This window comes from Chiloscyllium plagiosum, chromosome 2, assembly GCF_004010195.1.
Source record: "Chiloscyllium plagiosum isolate BGI_BamShark_2017 chromosome 2, ASM401019v2, whole genome shotgun sequence".
Taxonomy (NCBI): Eukaryota; Metazoa; Chordata; class Chondrichthyes; order Orectolobiformes; family Hemiscylliidae; genus Chiloscyllium; species Chiloscyllium plagiosum.
In genome coordinates this window covers 2,139,996-2,157,891 of record NC_057711.1, presented here as the reverse complement: position 1 = coordinate 2,157,891, position 17,896 = coordinate 2,139,996, and the positions used below count along the sequence as shown (strand labels likewise).

At 40.9% G+C, this 17,896-nt stretch overlaps 1 protein-coding gene across 2 annotated transcripts in view; it reads right to left on the bottom strand.

Annotated features, from left to right (window-relative positions):
* Nucleotides 1-17,896, bottom strand: part of rictora (RPTOR independent companion of MTOR, complex 2 a) — a 242,633-nt gene that overhangs the window by 88,436 nt on the left and 136,301 nt on the right. For both annotated transcript variants that reach the window (XM_043703086.1, XM_043703095.1), the window contains exons 8-13: nt 17,043-17,212; nt 16,147-16,214; nt 14,859-14,926; nt 13,812-13,894; nt 7,788-7,875; nt 1,049-1,139 (exon numbers count right to left, since the gene is read on the bottom strand). In XM_043703086.1, coding sequence (XP_043559021.1) covers nt 1,049-1,139; nt 7,788-7,875; nt 13,812-13,894; nt 14,859-14,926; nt 16,147-16,214; nt 17,043-17,212 — 568 coding nt within the window. The remainder of the gene's footprint in view (nt 1-1,048; nt 1,140-7,787; nt 7,876-13,811; nt 13,895-14,858; nt 14,927-16,146; nt 16,215-17,042; nt 17,213-17,896) is intronic.

The window sequence follows — 17,896 nt, the reverse complement described above, 5'->3', positions numbered from 1 at the left end:
CTAGCTTATCTCTCCACGCTTCAGACTCTCTGCCTTTATTCCTGATGAAGGGCTTTTGCCCGAAACGTCGATTTTGCTGCTCGTCGGATGCTGCCTGAACTGCTGTGCTCTTCCAGCACCACTGATCCAGAATCTGGTTTCCAGCATCTGCAGTCATTGTTTTTACCTCCTTCACAAAACCATGTTGACTATCCCTAATGAACTTGCTCCTTCCCAGAGGATTATAAATCCTATCTCTTATAACCTTTTCCAACACTTTACCGACAACCAACGTAAGGCTCACTGGTCTACAATTACCATTGCCGTCTCTACTGCCTTCCTTGAACAAGAGGACAACATTTGCTATTCTTTGCAAATTGCAACATTTGTAACCACTATTGACTGTCAATCCTTCTGGATGAATGATGTTCTTTAGGAAAAGGAATGCCATTGATAACTTGCAGCAATGTGGTTAACTCTTAACTACCTTCTGGGCATTAAAGGTTGGCTTATCCGGTGATACCCACAAATGAATAAAGAATCAAAATAGAAAAAAAGCAGACTAGCACAAGACCATTTCACTTGTGATCATCTAATCCCTCAGCGTTCTAGGCAGTCTGTTGAGTAACAATAAAATTACATTTCATAGAGCTTCAAGAATATCCAAACCTGTATAGCTTCTGTCCCATCACCTATATAATCATTACTGGGACCACTAACCTCTTCACATGTTAAACACACCAGATTACGTTTCAACATGAAAGAGTTGAAAGAACTTCACATGCGCTGATGGGAAGCCACTGAAAAGATTGTTATCTCTGGAAGAAGAGTTGTGCTGTTTACATGACATTAGTGAAGGCACAGAAGTAAAACTCAGTCATAAAGTAAAAGCCTTATCAAAATGGCACTTGAATCACAAATCTCATGGTGCCTCACACAGAATAAATTGTCTTCAAGTGCATTGATATTCAAGGCTTAAATAAAGGTGATACTTTGCAAATTCATAGGTTGCAGTCCCCAGCCTTAGTCAAGTAAATCCAATAACTGCATGTAATAAGGAGTCACATACCTGGATCGCGCTCGATGTGGGAGAATGGTTTTAGCTTCAGCTGCTACAAATCCATCTGAAAGACGCCACGAGTCCTGGAATCTGCTGGGATCTGTCAGGTTGAGAGGGGATAGAAAGTGCAGAATATAATGTAAGAAATGAGGTAATGAGAAGGTTACATTCAGCCCAACAGGTATACATTTTACATTGTCTATGCAGCTAGTACTTGGGTATTACAGGGAATAATTTCAGTTAACAAGCCAAAAGAAACTCAGGAATGCAGAAATCATTGTCAATATTAACGCTTTTCAGGATGATATTGAGGGACTGATGAAACAGACAGAAGTATCACGCACCATATTCTATTGAGAAACACAAAGGCAGGCTATTGGATAGTATGTTAAAGGGGGAGCAGGAACAGACATTTGGGTATACATTCATAACTCTTGAAAGTTGAAAAGGCTATTAACTATTATTTTTGCTATTACAGGTACAAAGTACTAAAGCTCAGGAAATTATGCTGAACTTTTATAAAGCAGGGGAGGGGGACTAACTGGAAAGTTTAACCAGAGTCAGCACATATGTGACAGGCCAAATGAATTCCTTCTGTGCTATACCATTCTATGACCTCTGTAGTTTTTCTTCATTTATAAGCTGTCGGCTTCAAAATCCAAGACTGATCATGGTCATTTGTTACTTCTTAAATTTAGCTTGCCCTCTATTTTAGTAAATAATGCTGCTGTCATGCATTGAGAGTTTTGACCTTTCACTCAGGTTTGTTAATTGGAGTTCAGATCCTCACTGTTAAGTGCAGGAGATGCAGCCCTCCAGCAGAGGGTAGCAGTGGGGAAGTAATGGATTAAACTATATGATATCCCAACATTTGTATGTTCTTTAGCAGGATTTCACTATACTGAAGGAATACAAATGTCACCAGGATAATGGTGCCTTAACAGAGAGAGGGGCATTTTGAATATCCTTCAAACTCTGCAACCAGAATTTCATTTATTTTAAATGTGTCCAGGATGGTAGCCATGATTTGGAGGAGCCAGTGTTGGTCTGGGGTGGACAAAGTTAAGAATGACAGCAAACCAGGTTATAATCAAATAGCTTTATTTGGAGGGACTAGCTTTCGAAGCACTGCTTCTTCATCAGGTGATTGAAGCAGCACTTCAAAAGCTACTGCTTCCAAATAAACATGTTGGACCATAACCTGATTTTGTATGATTTTTAAGTTTATTTTAAAATTATCTTCCTCAGTCACTTTACCCCAATGTATCACCAGGGGTTAATGAATAGTAACCAGAAGTAGCGATCTAGCTGATACGTTTCTCCCCCTCTACCTCAAGATACTGAGACCATCCTTAGTGGCAAATCAGCTGAGGTGACATTATCTGTTTGTAAACTGATCTGTAAAAACCAAGGCCATGTGAAATATAGAAGTTGTAAAAACAGGGGGCAGTAGATTAGCTATATAACACCAGACTGGTAGCCCAGATGTAAAATTTGTTGATTCAGTCATTTAATAGTCTCATCAACAAATTTAAATGCATCTGTCAATAACAGTATAGGTAACAGCAGCCATCGCACAGTGCTTGTGGAGATCAAGTGCCACCTTCACATTGAGAATACTCTCCATCGTGTTGTGTGGCACTAATCACCGTGCTAAATGGGACAGACTTCAAACAGATTTAGCAACTCAAGACTGGGCATTGATGAGGCACTGTGTACCATCAACAGTATCCCACAATCAAAAGCAGAATTGTACTCCAGCACAATCTGTAACCTCATGACCCAGCATATCCCTAACTCAACCGTTACCCATCAAGCTGGGGATCAACCCTGTCCAATGGAGACTGCAGGAGGGCATGCCTAAGATGAGATGTCAACCTCATGATGCCATAAAACAGGACTACTTGCACGGCAAACAAGCATAAGCGGCAAGTGATAAACATAGCTAAGCAATCCCATAACCAACGGATCAGATCTAAGGTCCTCTGTGTTACCACATTCAGTCCGAATGATGGTGGGCGTTTAAGCAACTCATAGGAGTAGTTTTATAGAACTTTAGTTAGGCCACATTTGGAATAGTGCACACAGTCCTGGTCATCACACTACCAGGAGGATGTGAATGCTTTGGAGAGCATACAGAATAGGTTTACCAGGACGTTGCCTGGTATGGAGGATTTTAGCTATGGAGAAAGGTTGGATAGACTGCGTTTGTTTTCACCAGAACACAGGAGGTTGTGGGAATGAACTGTTTGTAAAATGGTGAATGACATGGATAGAGTGGAAAGTATAAGTCTTGTTTTCCCAGGGTGGAGGGGTCAATTATTAGGGGACACAGGTTCAAGGTGGAAAGGGTGGGAGGGAGGGAGCTTAACAGAGATGCGTGAGGCAAGTTTTTCACACAAAGGATGGTAAATGTCTGCAATGCATTGCCAGCGGTGTTCGTAGAAGCAGATACAATAGCAGCATTCAAGAAGCACCTGGACAAATACATGAATAGGAAGGGAATAGAGGGATACAGATCTTGTAAGTGAAGACAGTTTTAGTATGGAAGGGCAAAATGTGTTGGCGCAGGCTTGGAGGGCCGAACAGCCTGTTCCTGTGTTGTATTGTTCTCTGCAGTTCCACAAAATCCCCACTCTCAACGAGGGAAGAGTCCAGCATATCAATGCAAAAGGTAAGGCTGAAACCTTTGTATCAATCTTCACCCAGAAGTGCTGAGTGGATGATCCAAATCAGCTACCTCCAGTGGTCCCCAGCATTACAGATACCAGTCTTCAGCCAATTCAATTCACTCCACATGATATCAAGAAATTGTTGGAGACACTGGATACTGCAAAGCGACCTGACAACATTCGGCAATTATACTGAAGGCTTGTGCTTCAAAATTTGCCGGTCCCCTAAACAAGCTGTTCAAATACAGTTACAAGGACATTTACCCAACAATATGGAAAGTTGCCCAGGTAGGTCCTGTACATAAAAAGTAGGACAAATCCAACCCAGCCAATTACTGCACCAGTCTACTTTTGATCATCAGTAATGTGATGAAAGGTGTCATCCACATTGCTATCAAGCAGCACCTGCTCAGCAATAACCTGCTCAGTGACGCCCAGTTTGGGTTCCCCCAGGGTCACTGAGCTCCTGATCTCATTATAGCCTTGGTTCAAACATGGACTGCATTTTGGGAAAGCAAATCTTAGCAGGTCTTATACACATAATAGTAAGGTCCTAGGGAGTATTGCTGAACAGAGAGACCTTGGAGTGCAGGTTCATAGCTCCTTAAAAATGGAGTCATAGATAGATAGGATAGTGAAAGCGGAGTTTGGTATTATTTACTTTATTGGTCAGCGTATTGAGTACAGGAGTTGGGAGGTCATGTTGCAGCTGTATCGGACATAGGTTATGCCACTGTTGGAATTGTGTGCAATTCTGGTCTCCTTCCCATCAGAAAGATGTTGTGAAACTTGAAAGAGTTCAAAAAAGATTTAAAAGGATGTTGCCAGGGTTGAAGGATTTGAGCTACAGGGAGAGGCTGAACAGGATGGGGCTGTTTTCCCTGGAGCGTCAGAGATTGAGGGGTGACCTTATTGAGATTTATAAGGGGCATGAATAAGATAAATAGACAAAGTCTTTTCCCTGGGTGGGGGAGTCCAAAACTAGAGGGCATAGGTTTAGGGTGAGAGGAGAAAGATATAAAAGAGATCTAAAGGGCAACTCTTTCACACAGAGGGTGGTACATGTATGGAATGAGCTGCCAGAGGAAATGGTGGAGGCTAGTACAATTGCAACACTTAAAAGGCATCTGGATTGGTATGTGAATAGGAAGGGTTTGGAGGGATATGGGCCAGGTGCTGGCAGGTGGGACTAGATTGGGTTGGGCTATCTGGTCGGCATGGACGGGTTGGATCGAAGGGTCTGTTTCCATGCTGTCATCTCTATGATTCTATGATAAACGAGCTGAATTTCAGAGGGAAGGTGACAGTGATAGCCTTTGACATCAAGGTTGCATTTAACCATGTGTGGCAGCATGGAGCCCTAGCAAAACTGCAGTCAATGGGTATGAGGGGGCAAACTCTCCAGTGGTTAGAGTCATACCTGACACATAGGAAGGTGGTCATGATTGTTAGAAGTCAGTCATGTCAGCTCTAGGATGTTTCTGCAGGAGTTCCACAGGACAGTGTCCTTGGCCCAACCATCTTCAGCTGCTTCATCAATGACTTCCCTCCATCATAAGGTCAGAAGTGGCGACGTTCACTGGTGATTACACCATGTTCAGCAACATTTGCAACTCATCAGATAATGAAGCAGTCCATGTTCAAATGCAACAAGATCTGGACAATATCCAAGCTTTGGCTGAGAAGTGAAAATTAACATTCATGCCATACAAATGCCAGGGTATGACCATCACCAGTAAGAGACAATCTAACACTGCTCCTTGACAGTGTTACCATCACTAAATCCTCCATAAACACAGCCGCTGCAAGAGCATGTCAGAGGCTAGAAATACAGCAGTAGGTAACTCACTTCCTGACTCCACAAAGCCTGTCAACCATCTACAAGATGCAAATCAGGAGCACGATGGAATACTACCCCCTTGCTTGGATGGTTGCAGCACCAACTCTCAAGAACCCTTGACTCCATCCAAGAGAAAGCAGCCTGCTTGATTGGCACCGCAGCCATAAGCTGACTCTCTGTACCAGCAGTGTGTACTGTCTACAAGATACACTGAAGAAATTCACCAAAGATCCTCAGACAGCACCTTCTAAACCCACCACTACTTCCATCTAGAGAAACAAAGGCAGCAGATACATGGGAACACCACCACATTCAAGCTCCCCTCCAAGCCACTCACCATCCTGATTTGGAAATATATTGGCATTCCTTCACTGTTGCTGAGTCAAAATCCTCTAATTCCCTCCTTAAGAGCATTGAGGGACAACCCAGAGCAGGTGAAGTGCAACAGTTCAAGACAACAACTCACCACCACCTTCTCAAGGGGCAACTAGGCATAGTCAATAAATACTGGCCAGCCAGCAACGCCCACATCACAGAAATACATATAAAAAGAAAATTACAGAGCTAGTATTTTAAAAAAGGCAATGGCTTGCTGTGGTCCAACAGGAGCAGAAACCTGATGACTGATGAAGGCACAGCTGCAGCGGTTGTACACATGACATCCTGAGACAAAAGGTGAAGTCACATGTAAACTGTGATGAGTAGATAAGATGGATACAGAATTGTCTTAGTCATAGAAGACAAAGCGTAGGAGTGGAAGGATGAAGGCTGTAATCCAGACAAATGGGAGGTGAAGCATTTTGGAAGTCTAATGCAAGAGGAAAATGTACAGTAACATCAACATAAAGGGATCCAGGCATACAGGTCCACAGTTCCCTCATAGTAGCAACACAAGTGGATAAGGTGGTCAAGGCCACATATTGCACTTCATTTGTTAGGGTAGAGTACAAAACTTGGCAGATCATGTTGCAGCTGTATAGAACCTCACTTTGGCCACATTTGGAATGTTATGTACAGCCTTGTCACCACACTACAACAATGGCGTGGAGGTTTTGGAGATGGTTTACCAGGGTGTTGTGTAGTCTGGAGGGTATTAGCTATGAGAAGAGATTAGACAAACTTGGTTTGTTTTCACTCAAACATCAAAAACTGATAGAAGTTTACTAAATTATTAGAGGCACAGATAGAATGGATAGTTGGAGTTTTTCTCCACAGTGTAGAAATGTCAATTACTAGGGGACACAGGTTTAAGGTAAAAAGGGATAAATTTAAAGGAGATGTGAGAGGCGAGCTTTTTTTAAAACAGAGGATGCTCAGTCCCTAGAATGTGCTACCAGAGGTGGTGATAGAGGCAGATACAAGACAAATATTTACAAGGCATCTTGACTGATATATGAATAGGCAGAGAATGTAGAGATATGGACAGGGTAGAGGCAATAGGCTTTTAGTTTAGAAAGGTATGTGTGAGCACAGTCTTGGTGCACTGAATGGCCTGTTCCTGTGCTGTACTTTGTTTGTGCTTTGCTATACCTATTAGGCTTAGTGTGATGTGATATCAGTTCCACAGTATGTAGTTGACTACAAATGCCTGAGAGAATAAAATGTTGACTGGGAATTATCACCTAACTGTGAATGGAAAGTAAAGGCCAGGAAATTGATTTTCAACATGAACCTAAGTTGTTTTACTCTGTGGGACTGGTCACTGATTTACAATCTTGTGAAACAGTAACTCCTAACCTGCTTTAGTAAGAGGCAATGCTTTTGAATAAACACCTCTGTGAGCTTTCTTACTATCTAAGTATCACTGAAAATGGCACAGGGAAGCTCTTCCACTATTAGAAGCAACTGGCATTTATTTAATGTAGCAGAGTATCTAAATCACAAAAAAAAGTCCAATCTCTGAACTCGCATTGTTTAATTTATAGCGTATCTGCCAAATGCAGGACTTCAATAAAAGGCTTCCAGAGACGAACAAGTGAATGACACATTACGGTATGTACCAACAGGCAGAGAATCCTATATGCTCGAAAACAGTTTTCAACATGCACTTGGATGGGTCACAGCGATTTAGAAACTTGGGTATTTTGTCTGTGACCAATTAGGAAAAACTTTCATTTTGTTATGAGCACAAAAGAAGCAACAGAAGAAATGTTCACTAACTAAGGAGTACACTCAGCTGATCAGAGCACCTCATTTCAAGTGTGTTGATCATGCGACAATGAGAATATTCACCCACCTACACTGAACAGAGCTTCAGAAAAGTCCTGCGTTGTCACAGGGATAGGGAGACGGAAGATATCGTACAACACCTCTAGCAGACCACGCTGTCAAAGTGAGAAAAAAAGAGGAGGAAAGTGTTAGTTTTCAAACAGTTTGTTGCCAGAGGTTTCTTGACAACCCACACCAGCAGTACAGGTACTGATAAACCATTTGATGTTGTCACTCAATTCTCAATAAAGTTCAAAAAGAAAAAAAAACAGTCCAACAGATCTGACCTTTTTTGACAACTTTCTTAACTAATTCAGCCTTCCTACAGAGTAAATTACTTTTCTTCCTGCTCGGGCAGTGATCTATCCTTGGGTTTGTTTCAAATATGAGCTGCTCGTTTGGTGACACCATCCAAATGGCAGAATTAGTTTTCCCAGATACAATACTGAAATTCCACTTTACTTTACCAATCACATCTCTTGACTTCTCCACTGCTGCTGAAGAATGACATCCAACATCCAGTACAGGACAAGATCAAATTTCTTCCAATTAAATAGTGAGAAAACTGAAGCTATTGACTTTGATCCCCACTCCAAACTCCATCCCTCTCCCTGACCACAGTCCCACATTAAAGTAGCAAAAACAGAAATTGCTGGAGAAACTCAGTAGGTCTGACAGCATCTGTGGTGAGAAAGGAGAGTTAATGTTTCAGGACAGTGACTCTTCTTCTAAACGGAGTAGTCTGTTGTCAACCTCTGTTCACATTTGACCTATGGATGAGCTTCAGACCGCATTTATACCACTACTAATATGGCTACTTCCAACATAATGTGCCTCAAAAAGAAAAATTGCTGGAGAAAGTCCAGTCTGGCAGCGTGTAGATAGAAAGCAGAGTTAATGAATTGCGTCCTGTGACCGTGCTGCCACATCTGCTGAGTTTCTCCATCCATTTGTTTTTGTTTCAGTTTTCAGCATTTGCAGTTGTTTTATTTGAGCATCATGTGCCTGTTGCCTGTCTCTGCTAATCCACCATTGAAACTCTATTCATGTTTTTGTTACCTCTGGACTTGACTATTCCAACTCAATTCTGTCTGGCTCTTGTACGTTCCATAAATTTGGCATTAGTTAAAACTCTGTTGCCCATGACTTAACTTGCACAAAGTCATGTCTGCCTATAATCCTTGTGCTCAGTGATCCACGCTGACACCCTTTTCAGCAATGGCTTGACTTTAAAACTATTGTTTTCAAATTGCTCCATGGTATCATTCCTACATATCTCTAATCTTTTCCAAATCAAGACTCATATCTGTGCTGCTCTAAATCTAGTCTCCTGAATTTTAATTGCTCCACCATTAAAGGCAAGGTATAAATATTAGTCATTGATATCTTAAGGGATTCTTTTAGATCTCATGTCACATGGCCAAATATCTAAACCAAGGATTGAGCTGTCAACAGTGCATCACTCTCTTAGGAAAAGCTTTGAATTGAAATTACTTTATGGTCAACATAGATACTATGTTTAACTGGGGCTTGAACCCAGATCTTCTGACACAGAAGTGTATGTACAAATGCTGAACTAATATTGTCCCATGAGAGTCTTTACACTAAACATTTATGCCACATCAATAGTGGTAATTAATGTCATGAGTCAATAGCTGTTAATAAATGGAACAAATACATTTCAAAGACTTTTACTGCAATAGTCCTTTTCTGTGAAAACATTGCAACAACTCAGATCATAGCATCGAGCAGATAATGAGACCCATGCTGTCTCTTTTATGCTGGCTGTTTGAAAGATCTAATCAATTAGCTTAATTCCACCCTGCTTTCCCTCCAGTTTCAGAACTGTTCCTGGTTGAAACGTTTTTAAAGGGTATCCATATACTGTTCAAACCAATGTGCGAACCATCATCTCCTGATGGACAAGAATTCTTTAAGTAAGCAAGGAGGAGAGGGAGTCTCCATTTGGTAGCATACATGTTTTCCCAGCAAAAAAGAAACACTGTACCATTGGCTATTTTGCACGCACTTTCATTTCGAACCTCCACATGGCCTCCATGGTTTGGAAAGATTGTGAAATGTTGCGATAAGCTATAACAAATTTACCCCAAAGTAACTCCTAAAGGTGTTTGAGATGTTTGGGAGCTGTTAGTCCAATTTACCATCTAGATCTCACAGATTAGCTGCCAGGACGAAACCAAAGCTGAGTTTATAAGCAAATGAGCAATCTCCACAAAACTGCACACAGTCAGTGTGACATTTTCAGTTAGCTCTTTACAGTTCACATTTTGCCTGGGCTGCAAAAGTTGGGCTATGCAATCCTGTGAAGCTACACTGCCCACAGGGCCATGTAAAAGCAATGATCAAGGAGCACTTTTTGGATAAGTTAGTGAACCCAAGAAACTTATTCCACGAAATGTATTGCATGAAAACTAACATTTGGTTTACCTGGCTCAGGATGTCAAGACCAATTACTGACTTACCCTGTCCTATACTCTGCCATTACAGGTAAAAATTAGCTAAATAGGGATCGCCATATTCAGCAAAACTCAATAGTACACACTTGGTGCACTCGCCCCAAGGTAAAAAGAAGCCATAGGTTGACTTTCAAACTGTAATTATCATACTTTTCATTTAAATTTAACTCATTAATGAATTTGAGTGTGATGAGAGGAACATAACCAAGATATTAGCAGAATCTTTGGACTGGCTCACCTGGTTTATAACATATCAAAGAATAAATTATAAACTTGATTGTACATGTGTTTTCCCTCAATCACTTTTTTCTCCCTTTTTTTTCCACGCGGGTGTCACTGGCAAGGACAGCATTTGTTGCCAACTCCTAATTGCCCTTCAACTGAGTATAACTCAGTTCCCAGGACAGCTCAAGAATCAATCATGCTACTATGGGTCTTGAGTCACATATAGGCCAGACCAAGTAACAATGTCAGATTTCCCTCCCTAAAAGGTAATAGTGAACCAAATGAGTTTTTACAGCAATCAATAATAATTTATTCAGTCACAGTTATTAGGTCCAGCTTTATAGCCCACATTTATTAATTGAATAGTTCCACTAACTGCCTTGCTGAGATTTGAATCCCGCACACCCAGATCTTTAGCCTGATCTTTTGGGTTTGTACTCCAGTGACATTATCACTGTCATAGACAAAATTAAATGGAATATATCAACGACAAAGTAAAACAAGACCAAAAGTATGAACTCGAACTTGGGGTGACAAAATATGTAACCTGCTAAACATATCAACAATAATTAGCCAAACAAATGATGATGACAGGCACTGAATTGTGTGGCCCCGAGCAGAGATATTTGTAATATTTACAGCCATGGGTGAGATGCCAGAAGACTGGAGGGTGGCTAACGTTATATCTTTATTTAAGAAAAGCTGTCAGGAGAAGCTTAGGAACTACAGACCAGTGAGCTTGACATTAGTGGTAGATAAATTATTAGAAGGGATTCTGAAAGACAGGATTATTATGGATTTGGAGAGGCAAGTACTGATTAGAGATAGTCAGCATGGCTTTGTACATGTGAAATCATGTCCCACAAACTTAAGCTTTTTGAGAATGTGACCAAGATAGATAGATAATTGACAGAGATGACATCGTTGTCTACATGGACTTTAATAAGGCTTTTAATAAGGTTCCACATGTAATTAAGTTAGTAAAGTTAGATCATATGGGAATTCAGGAAGATTGGTTACAAAACTAGCTTGATGGTCAGAGACAAAGGGTGGCGGTGGAGGGCTGGTTTTTGGACTGGAGACCTGCGACCATCGGTGTTTCTCAGGTATCGGTGGTGAGTCCACTGTTGTTTGTCATTTATATAAATGCTTTGGATGAGAATATAGGTGGTTAGTAAGTTTGCAGGTGACACCAAAATTAGTGGGTTTACTAGTCAGTAAGGTTATCTAAGATTACAAAGATCTTCTATAATTTGGACCAGTGAGCTAAGGTATGGCAGAGGGAGTTCAATTTAGATAAATGCAAGGTGTTGCACTTTGATAAGATGAACAAGGGGAGGACTTACAGAGTTAATGGTAGGACCCTGGGGAACATTGTAGAACAGAGATACCAGGGGGGTGTTCAGGTACATAGTTCATTAAAAGTTGTGTCACAGGTAGACAATAGTGGTAAAGGTGGCTTGCCTTCATTGCTCAGTATAGGAGTTGGGATGTCATGTTGTGAATATACAGAACATGGGTGCACAGATCTGGTTGCCCTGCTAAAGGAAGGATACTATTAAATCAGAGAGGGTGCAGAAAAGATTGACAAGAATGTTACTATAGTGGAGTTATGTGGAGAGGCTGGATAAGCTGTGACATTTTTTTCACTGGAGCATAGGAGGTTGAGGGGTGGCCTTATGAGGGGCACAGATAAGGTGAATAGCGAAGTTCTTTGGGGGGGGGGGGGTGCGGGGGAGGTGTCGTAACTGGAGGGCATAATTTTAAGGTGAGAGGAGCAAGATTTAAAAGGCACCGGAGGGGCAACCTTTTCACACAGAGGCTCGATCATATGTGACCCCTTCCTGTTAACTCTTTTAATCATGTTGATCAACTCAATCAAATCACCTAGCAATCTTTCACAGAAAGGGCATAAAGTCTTGTGGTGCAGTGGTAATGTTCCTACCTCTGAGCTACGAGACCCAGGTTCAAGTCCCACTTGCTCCAGAGGTGTTTAATAACATTTCTGAATGGGTTGATGAGAGAACAACTCTTAGAGTGTGCATCAAGCTGAGACAGTGCAGGCTGTCCCCCCGGTTTAATCCTTTTCACTTTGGTCTCATTCCTGTGGATCCACAGTACATTACATCAATGAGCAATTTGACAGAGTCACTACATGTTCCATCCATTACAGTAGCTGCTCCAACTTTTTCACAGAGTGTGGGCTAGCCATAGGGTTTGGGGTTGGGGTTGGGGGTGGTGGAGGTTTTCAGTTGCTCACAGATTCAGGGCCCAAAGAGCAAATTTCAGAATGATCAGGTTCGAGACAACATGAATTTCAGAAATAAAACAATTCCAGGGGCAGGTCAGACTTGATGCAGGGACATTGTTTACCCTCAACCAGGGATGTAGTGCAATGGGCCATAGCCTCAGGATATGGGATAAGCCATTTCAGACCAAGATGAGGAGAAATTGTTTCACTCAGAGGACGGCGAACCTGTGGAATTCTCTCCCGCAGAAAGCCGAGGGTGAAATGACTGAATATGTTTTAAGCAAAATCAGATAACAGTTTCAGCCTCTAGAAATGTGAGTGTAATGGGGAGAGTGTGGGAGTATAAAGTTGAGATAGATCATGGTAATCATGTAAAACCAGGCTCAGCTCTTCAACAAGAAAGACCTAATCTTTCCTTGATCTCCTCATACACTTTCAACTGGGATCATCAAGTTTCTACTTTAGACAAAGAAGAACTATAATGTTTAACTTGTAACTTATTTCATACTTTGTACCTAAGATCCTTTGTAGCTAAGATGGTGCCAGAAGATGGCGACTTTGTACACTCTCACTGTACTCGAATAAAATCTACTTCTACCTGCCCCTGGAATGGTTTTATTTCTGAAATTCATGTTGTCTCGAACCTGATCTTTCTGAAATTTGCTCTTTGGACCCTGAGTCTGTGAGCAGCTGAAATCCTCCACCACCCCCAACCCCAAACTCTAGTGGCTAGCCCACACTCTGTGAAAAAGTTGGAGCAGCTACTGTAGAGGATGGAACATGTAGTGACTCTGTCAAATTGCTCATTAATGTAATGTACTGTGGATCCATAGGAATGAGACCAAAGTGAAAAGGATTAACTGGGGGACAGCCTGCAGAGGTAGTAGTAGATGTAGGTACAGTTACAAAATTTAAAAAGACATTTGGTCAGGTATATAAATAGGAAAGGTTTGGGGAATATGGGCTAAACACAGGCAAATGGCACTAGCGTGGTTTGGAAAATTTTGTCAGCATGGATGAAGTGGACCAAGAGGTCTGTTTCCATGCTGTATGACTCTATGCTGTGGATGTTAAAATTTCAGCTAAAATATCTACTCACCCGTACTTCCATATTTGGTATACAAAGTATCCCTATTAAAGATTGGATACCAGAGTTTCCAGGCCGACAGAGATTTATAATTCCTGCAAACAAGAACAATTGAGGCAGACAACGTCAAAGATGGTTACAATTTCAAATCCTATGCAAGCAAACTTAGATAATGTTTTCAAGAAACTACAAGAATTACAGCACTGAATTTGTAATTTCTATGATTTGTTGCAGTCATTATCAGTATTAAGTTAATGTAAATGGGTATACAAAATCATGAAATGATGCGAAACCAAAAGAAAAAGCTGGTGATAGTGTGAGAATGCTTTACTTCTACTGTCACTACTGTGTATGGGATAAAAAAAATTGAGATCCCAAATTACTTTATAAAATTGTATTCAATGTTTATATACTGATAGTCAATACAATTTCTATATCTTAAACATAAATATATCAGTGAAATAATAAATATAAAACAGATAAAAGACTAAACTTTTTGTTATTTAGTCTTTCACAGGATTTTGGATAGTGCCAGAAAGCAGAGTACCTGTTGTCAATCCTGAACTGCTCTTGAATTGAGTCATTTGCTCAGTTATTTCAGGGGGTGGTAAGAGTCAACAGCAATACTGAGGGCCTGGAGTCATATTTAGCCAGACTGCTGGTGGATTTCCTTCCCTAAAGGCCATTAGTGAATCAGATTGATTTTTAATGACAAAGTGCTGGAGAAGCTCAGCACGCCTGGCAGCATGTGTGGAGTGAGAACTGACTTAAGGTTTCAAGCCAGATAGAACTCTTCTTCAGAGCTTTGTTCCAAACTATGTGAAGATTTTTAATGACAATATATTATTGAAGGCAAATAATAGTAGTTGTCACCAGAGTCTCAGTGGACCATAGGGCTGCTCTCTCATTAGACAGAGGTGACTCCGGGTGAATTTAACCTGAGAGTCACGATACCAATAGCAAGGAGTGAGGTTGAGAAGGTGGGACTTTCATGTTGATCTCAGCTGGTGTGGAGATAGTGATATATATTTGATGTGCATTATGCATCTTGTGTCTTACCTGCCCAGGAGCGGAAGGCTGCTACTATTGCCATCTTGCTGGCTAGTAACCGCGCTTCTCTGTCTTCTCTGCATGAAATTTAAAAAAAAAATTACACTCTGGAAATCAACAATTATATTTAACTTTTCTCTATTCAAAATACATCCTTCCTGCAGTCAACAGCAATTGTAAACCACTGTACCAGGAGATCACTTTGCAAATATGGGCCAGTAGACTCCATAACTGCAGACTGAATCATAGCTAAACACAATCCTGTTCATGCTCAATGCCAGAACACAAAGAAGTGTGAATCACTGGACAGTAACTGAGTTATTAAATCCCATTGTGTATTTCCTTTCTCTAGTCTTAAAGCACTAAAGCCAGCCCCTGAAGGAAGCATGCTAACTCAACAAACTGAATGAAAGCTGTACCCTAACCAGTCTCCATTACATCAAGATTTTATCGACTCGGCAATCATGGAAAGCCCTCCTTTTCTGGGTCACTGTTCTAGAACTTGTTGATCTGTCCCTCAGTTATCAGGTCTTAACTGGAAAGTGTGTGCCAATAAATGTGCCCCACTATTCCACAAACTGTCACAAAATGTATCAGGTCCCAATGAGACCATTAAAAAGACCAATTTGCCGACTGACTGTTACACAGGACAAAAGCAATCCATGAGGTTTCATCTATAACAGTAAAATAACTTTTCATGACAGCACAAGAGTACAGGCAAAGAAGAATTTCTTAGCTACTAAATAAAAATCGAAAGAACCGTGGATGCTGTAAATCAGAAACAAAAATAAAGATTAACTCTAGAAGCTCAGCAGGTCTGACAGCATCTGTGGGGAGAAATCAGACTTAATGTTTTGGGTCAAGTGACCCTTAGTTCTGCCTTTTAGTTTGCTTTTTATTTGGGGAGCAAGGTCTTTCCTTGCTTCATAATCCTTTAAAGCTTTCTTTTTTTCCATCTTTTTATCATTGAGAGAAAGATTACGCTTTCTTTCTGCGGACTGGATGCTTCTCTCCTCTGCTTGAAATTACAGCTTGAAACGTTGCAGCCCAGAAGGCTGTTATTGGGCAGAATTTTCTGAACTCTACTCAGGCTGAATTCTCCATTTTACTGCTTCCAAAAATCATCACTGCATTGTGCAACTCTACAACATTCAACATTTGATTTTCAGTTACGGCAGTCCACTTTTCATTTCAGTTTATTGCTCCAAAAAAATCAAATATGTGGGCTCTTACACAATAAACCTTTCAGGAAAATACATTTTATGGTATTTGAAATAAAATGAAAAAGAAAACTTACTTGAGCTGCCCTTCTGCAGTGTCTGGATTATGTCTGTAGTGAAAATCAGTGTATGGTGCTAAAATTTGCTGCAATAAAGAAAGCAACATTGTACCTTACAATTCCAGCTCGTTAATTAACTTGACCAAACACTTCAATCAATCATCCACATTACAGGTACAAATTCTCAAATACTCCCTACGCACATAGTATCCGAAACGTTGTGATTTAAAACCACTTAGAAATCAGTTTCCTTCTCAAAGCTCACAATCATTCATTTGAAAATAGAGTCTGCCTAATTGAGCTTCTGACATGGAAATGGATGCTCTGTCTATGACATGGAAGTGTGGGGAAATTCAGGACAGTTCCAATGGCAGTCCTTTCAGTACTGACCTCTAATAACATGCACATAGGAGCAATAGTAGACCTTTCGCCCTGTCAAGTGTGTTCCACTATTCAATTACATTTTCCTGGACTTTCCCCAGATCCCTGTCACTAATATTTTAAAAATTGTCAACCCCTGCTCTTTACACATTCAATGACTAAATTTTTACAATATTCTGGAGTAGAAAAATCGGAAGATTCACAAACCTAAACCTAAAAAATGTTACTCATCTCGATCCCAAATAATTACATATCACACTACAGTGATTTCCTATCATGAACTTCCCAAAATCCCGAACCCACACTGAATGGAGAATTTGTCCTGATATCCTTGCTACCCTCTTATCTTTTGCTGTCTAAAGTTGCATCGAAGTTTGATATTGCTCCTGGTAGCTTTAGAGCAGAGGCTGTGCACTGTACCTTGTTTACTTGATGAAGTATATAGACTAGAATTTGTATAAACCAGATTACCATGTAACAAGGTGCACAAGTTAGCCATTTCTACTGTAACCAATATTAACAAGTGGCCTTACCTCCAACTCCACATCAGCTCTTACATATTTCCGTGTCTTTGGGTGATTTAGCAGGTGCAGAATGGTTGTAATGAGTGCCTCATTTATGCGATTCAGTTGGCAATCAATCACATTCTTCAGAATGGTGCTGAGACCTCCTCGGAGGGCAACCACCTCTGCATTCTGAAGTGCTGAGAAAGTTAAAAAGAAAAGCTTGCACTTTCCGAACAGAAAACAAGAAAACTCGGGATCTCAGTCAAGAAGAAAGTGCAAAGAGACAAACCGAACATTTGACAGCTATGAGTTTTACTTCTGTACTTATTTCTGGTTCAAGGCCTAGACAAAGATGTGAGCAGCAATGCAGTCAGAACTGTTATCTTCCAGATTGGAAACAAATTGAAGCCTTCATCTTCCTAATCCTCCAGCAGAAAGACAGTAAGATCGCACAACATGGGGCAAAGAGGACAGGATCTCCTAATATTACAGCTATCAGTCCACACCAAGCAAACTGCCTGCACACAATTTTCACCATCACCCATCAAGTGGTAAACCGGTAATCATGTGAAATAATACGTGGCTGATGTTCATTCCTATTGAAATTCACTGACATGGTTTGCCATCCCATGCGATAAAGTTGGAAATTATCCCTATTAGGGTCACAGATAGAGTCAGAGATGTACAGCATGGAAACAGACCCTTTGGTCCAACTCGTCCATACCGACCAGATATCCCAACCCAATCTAATCCCACCTGCCAGCACCCTGCCTATATCCCTCCAAATCCTTCCTATTTATATACCCATCCAAATGCCTCTTAAATGTTGCAATTGTACCAGCCTCCACCACTTCCTCTGGCAGCTCATTCCATACACGTAC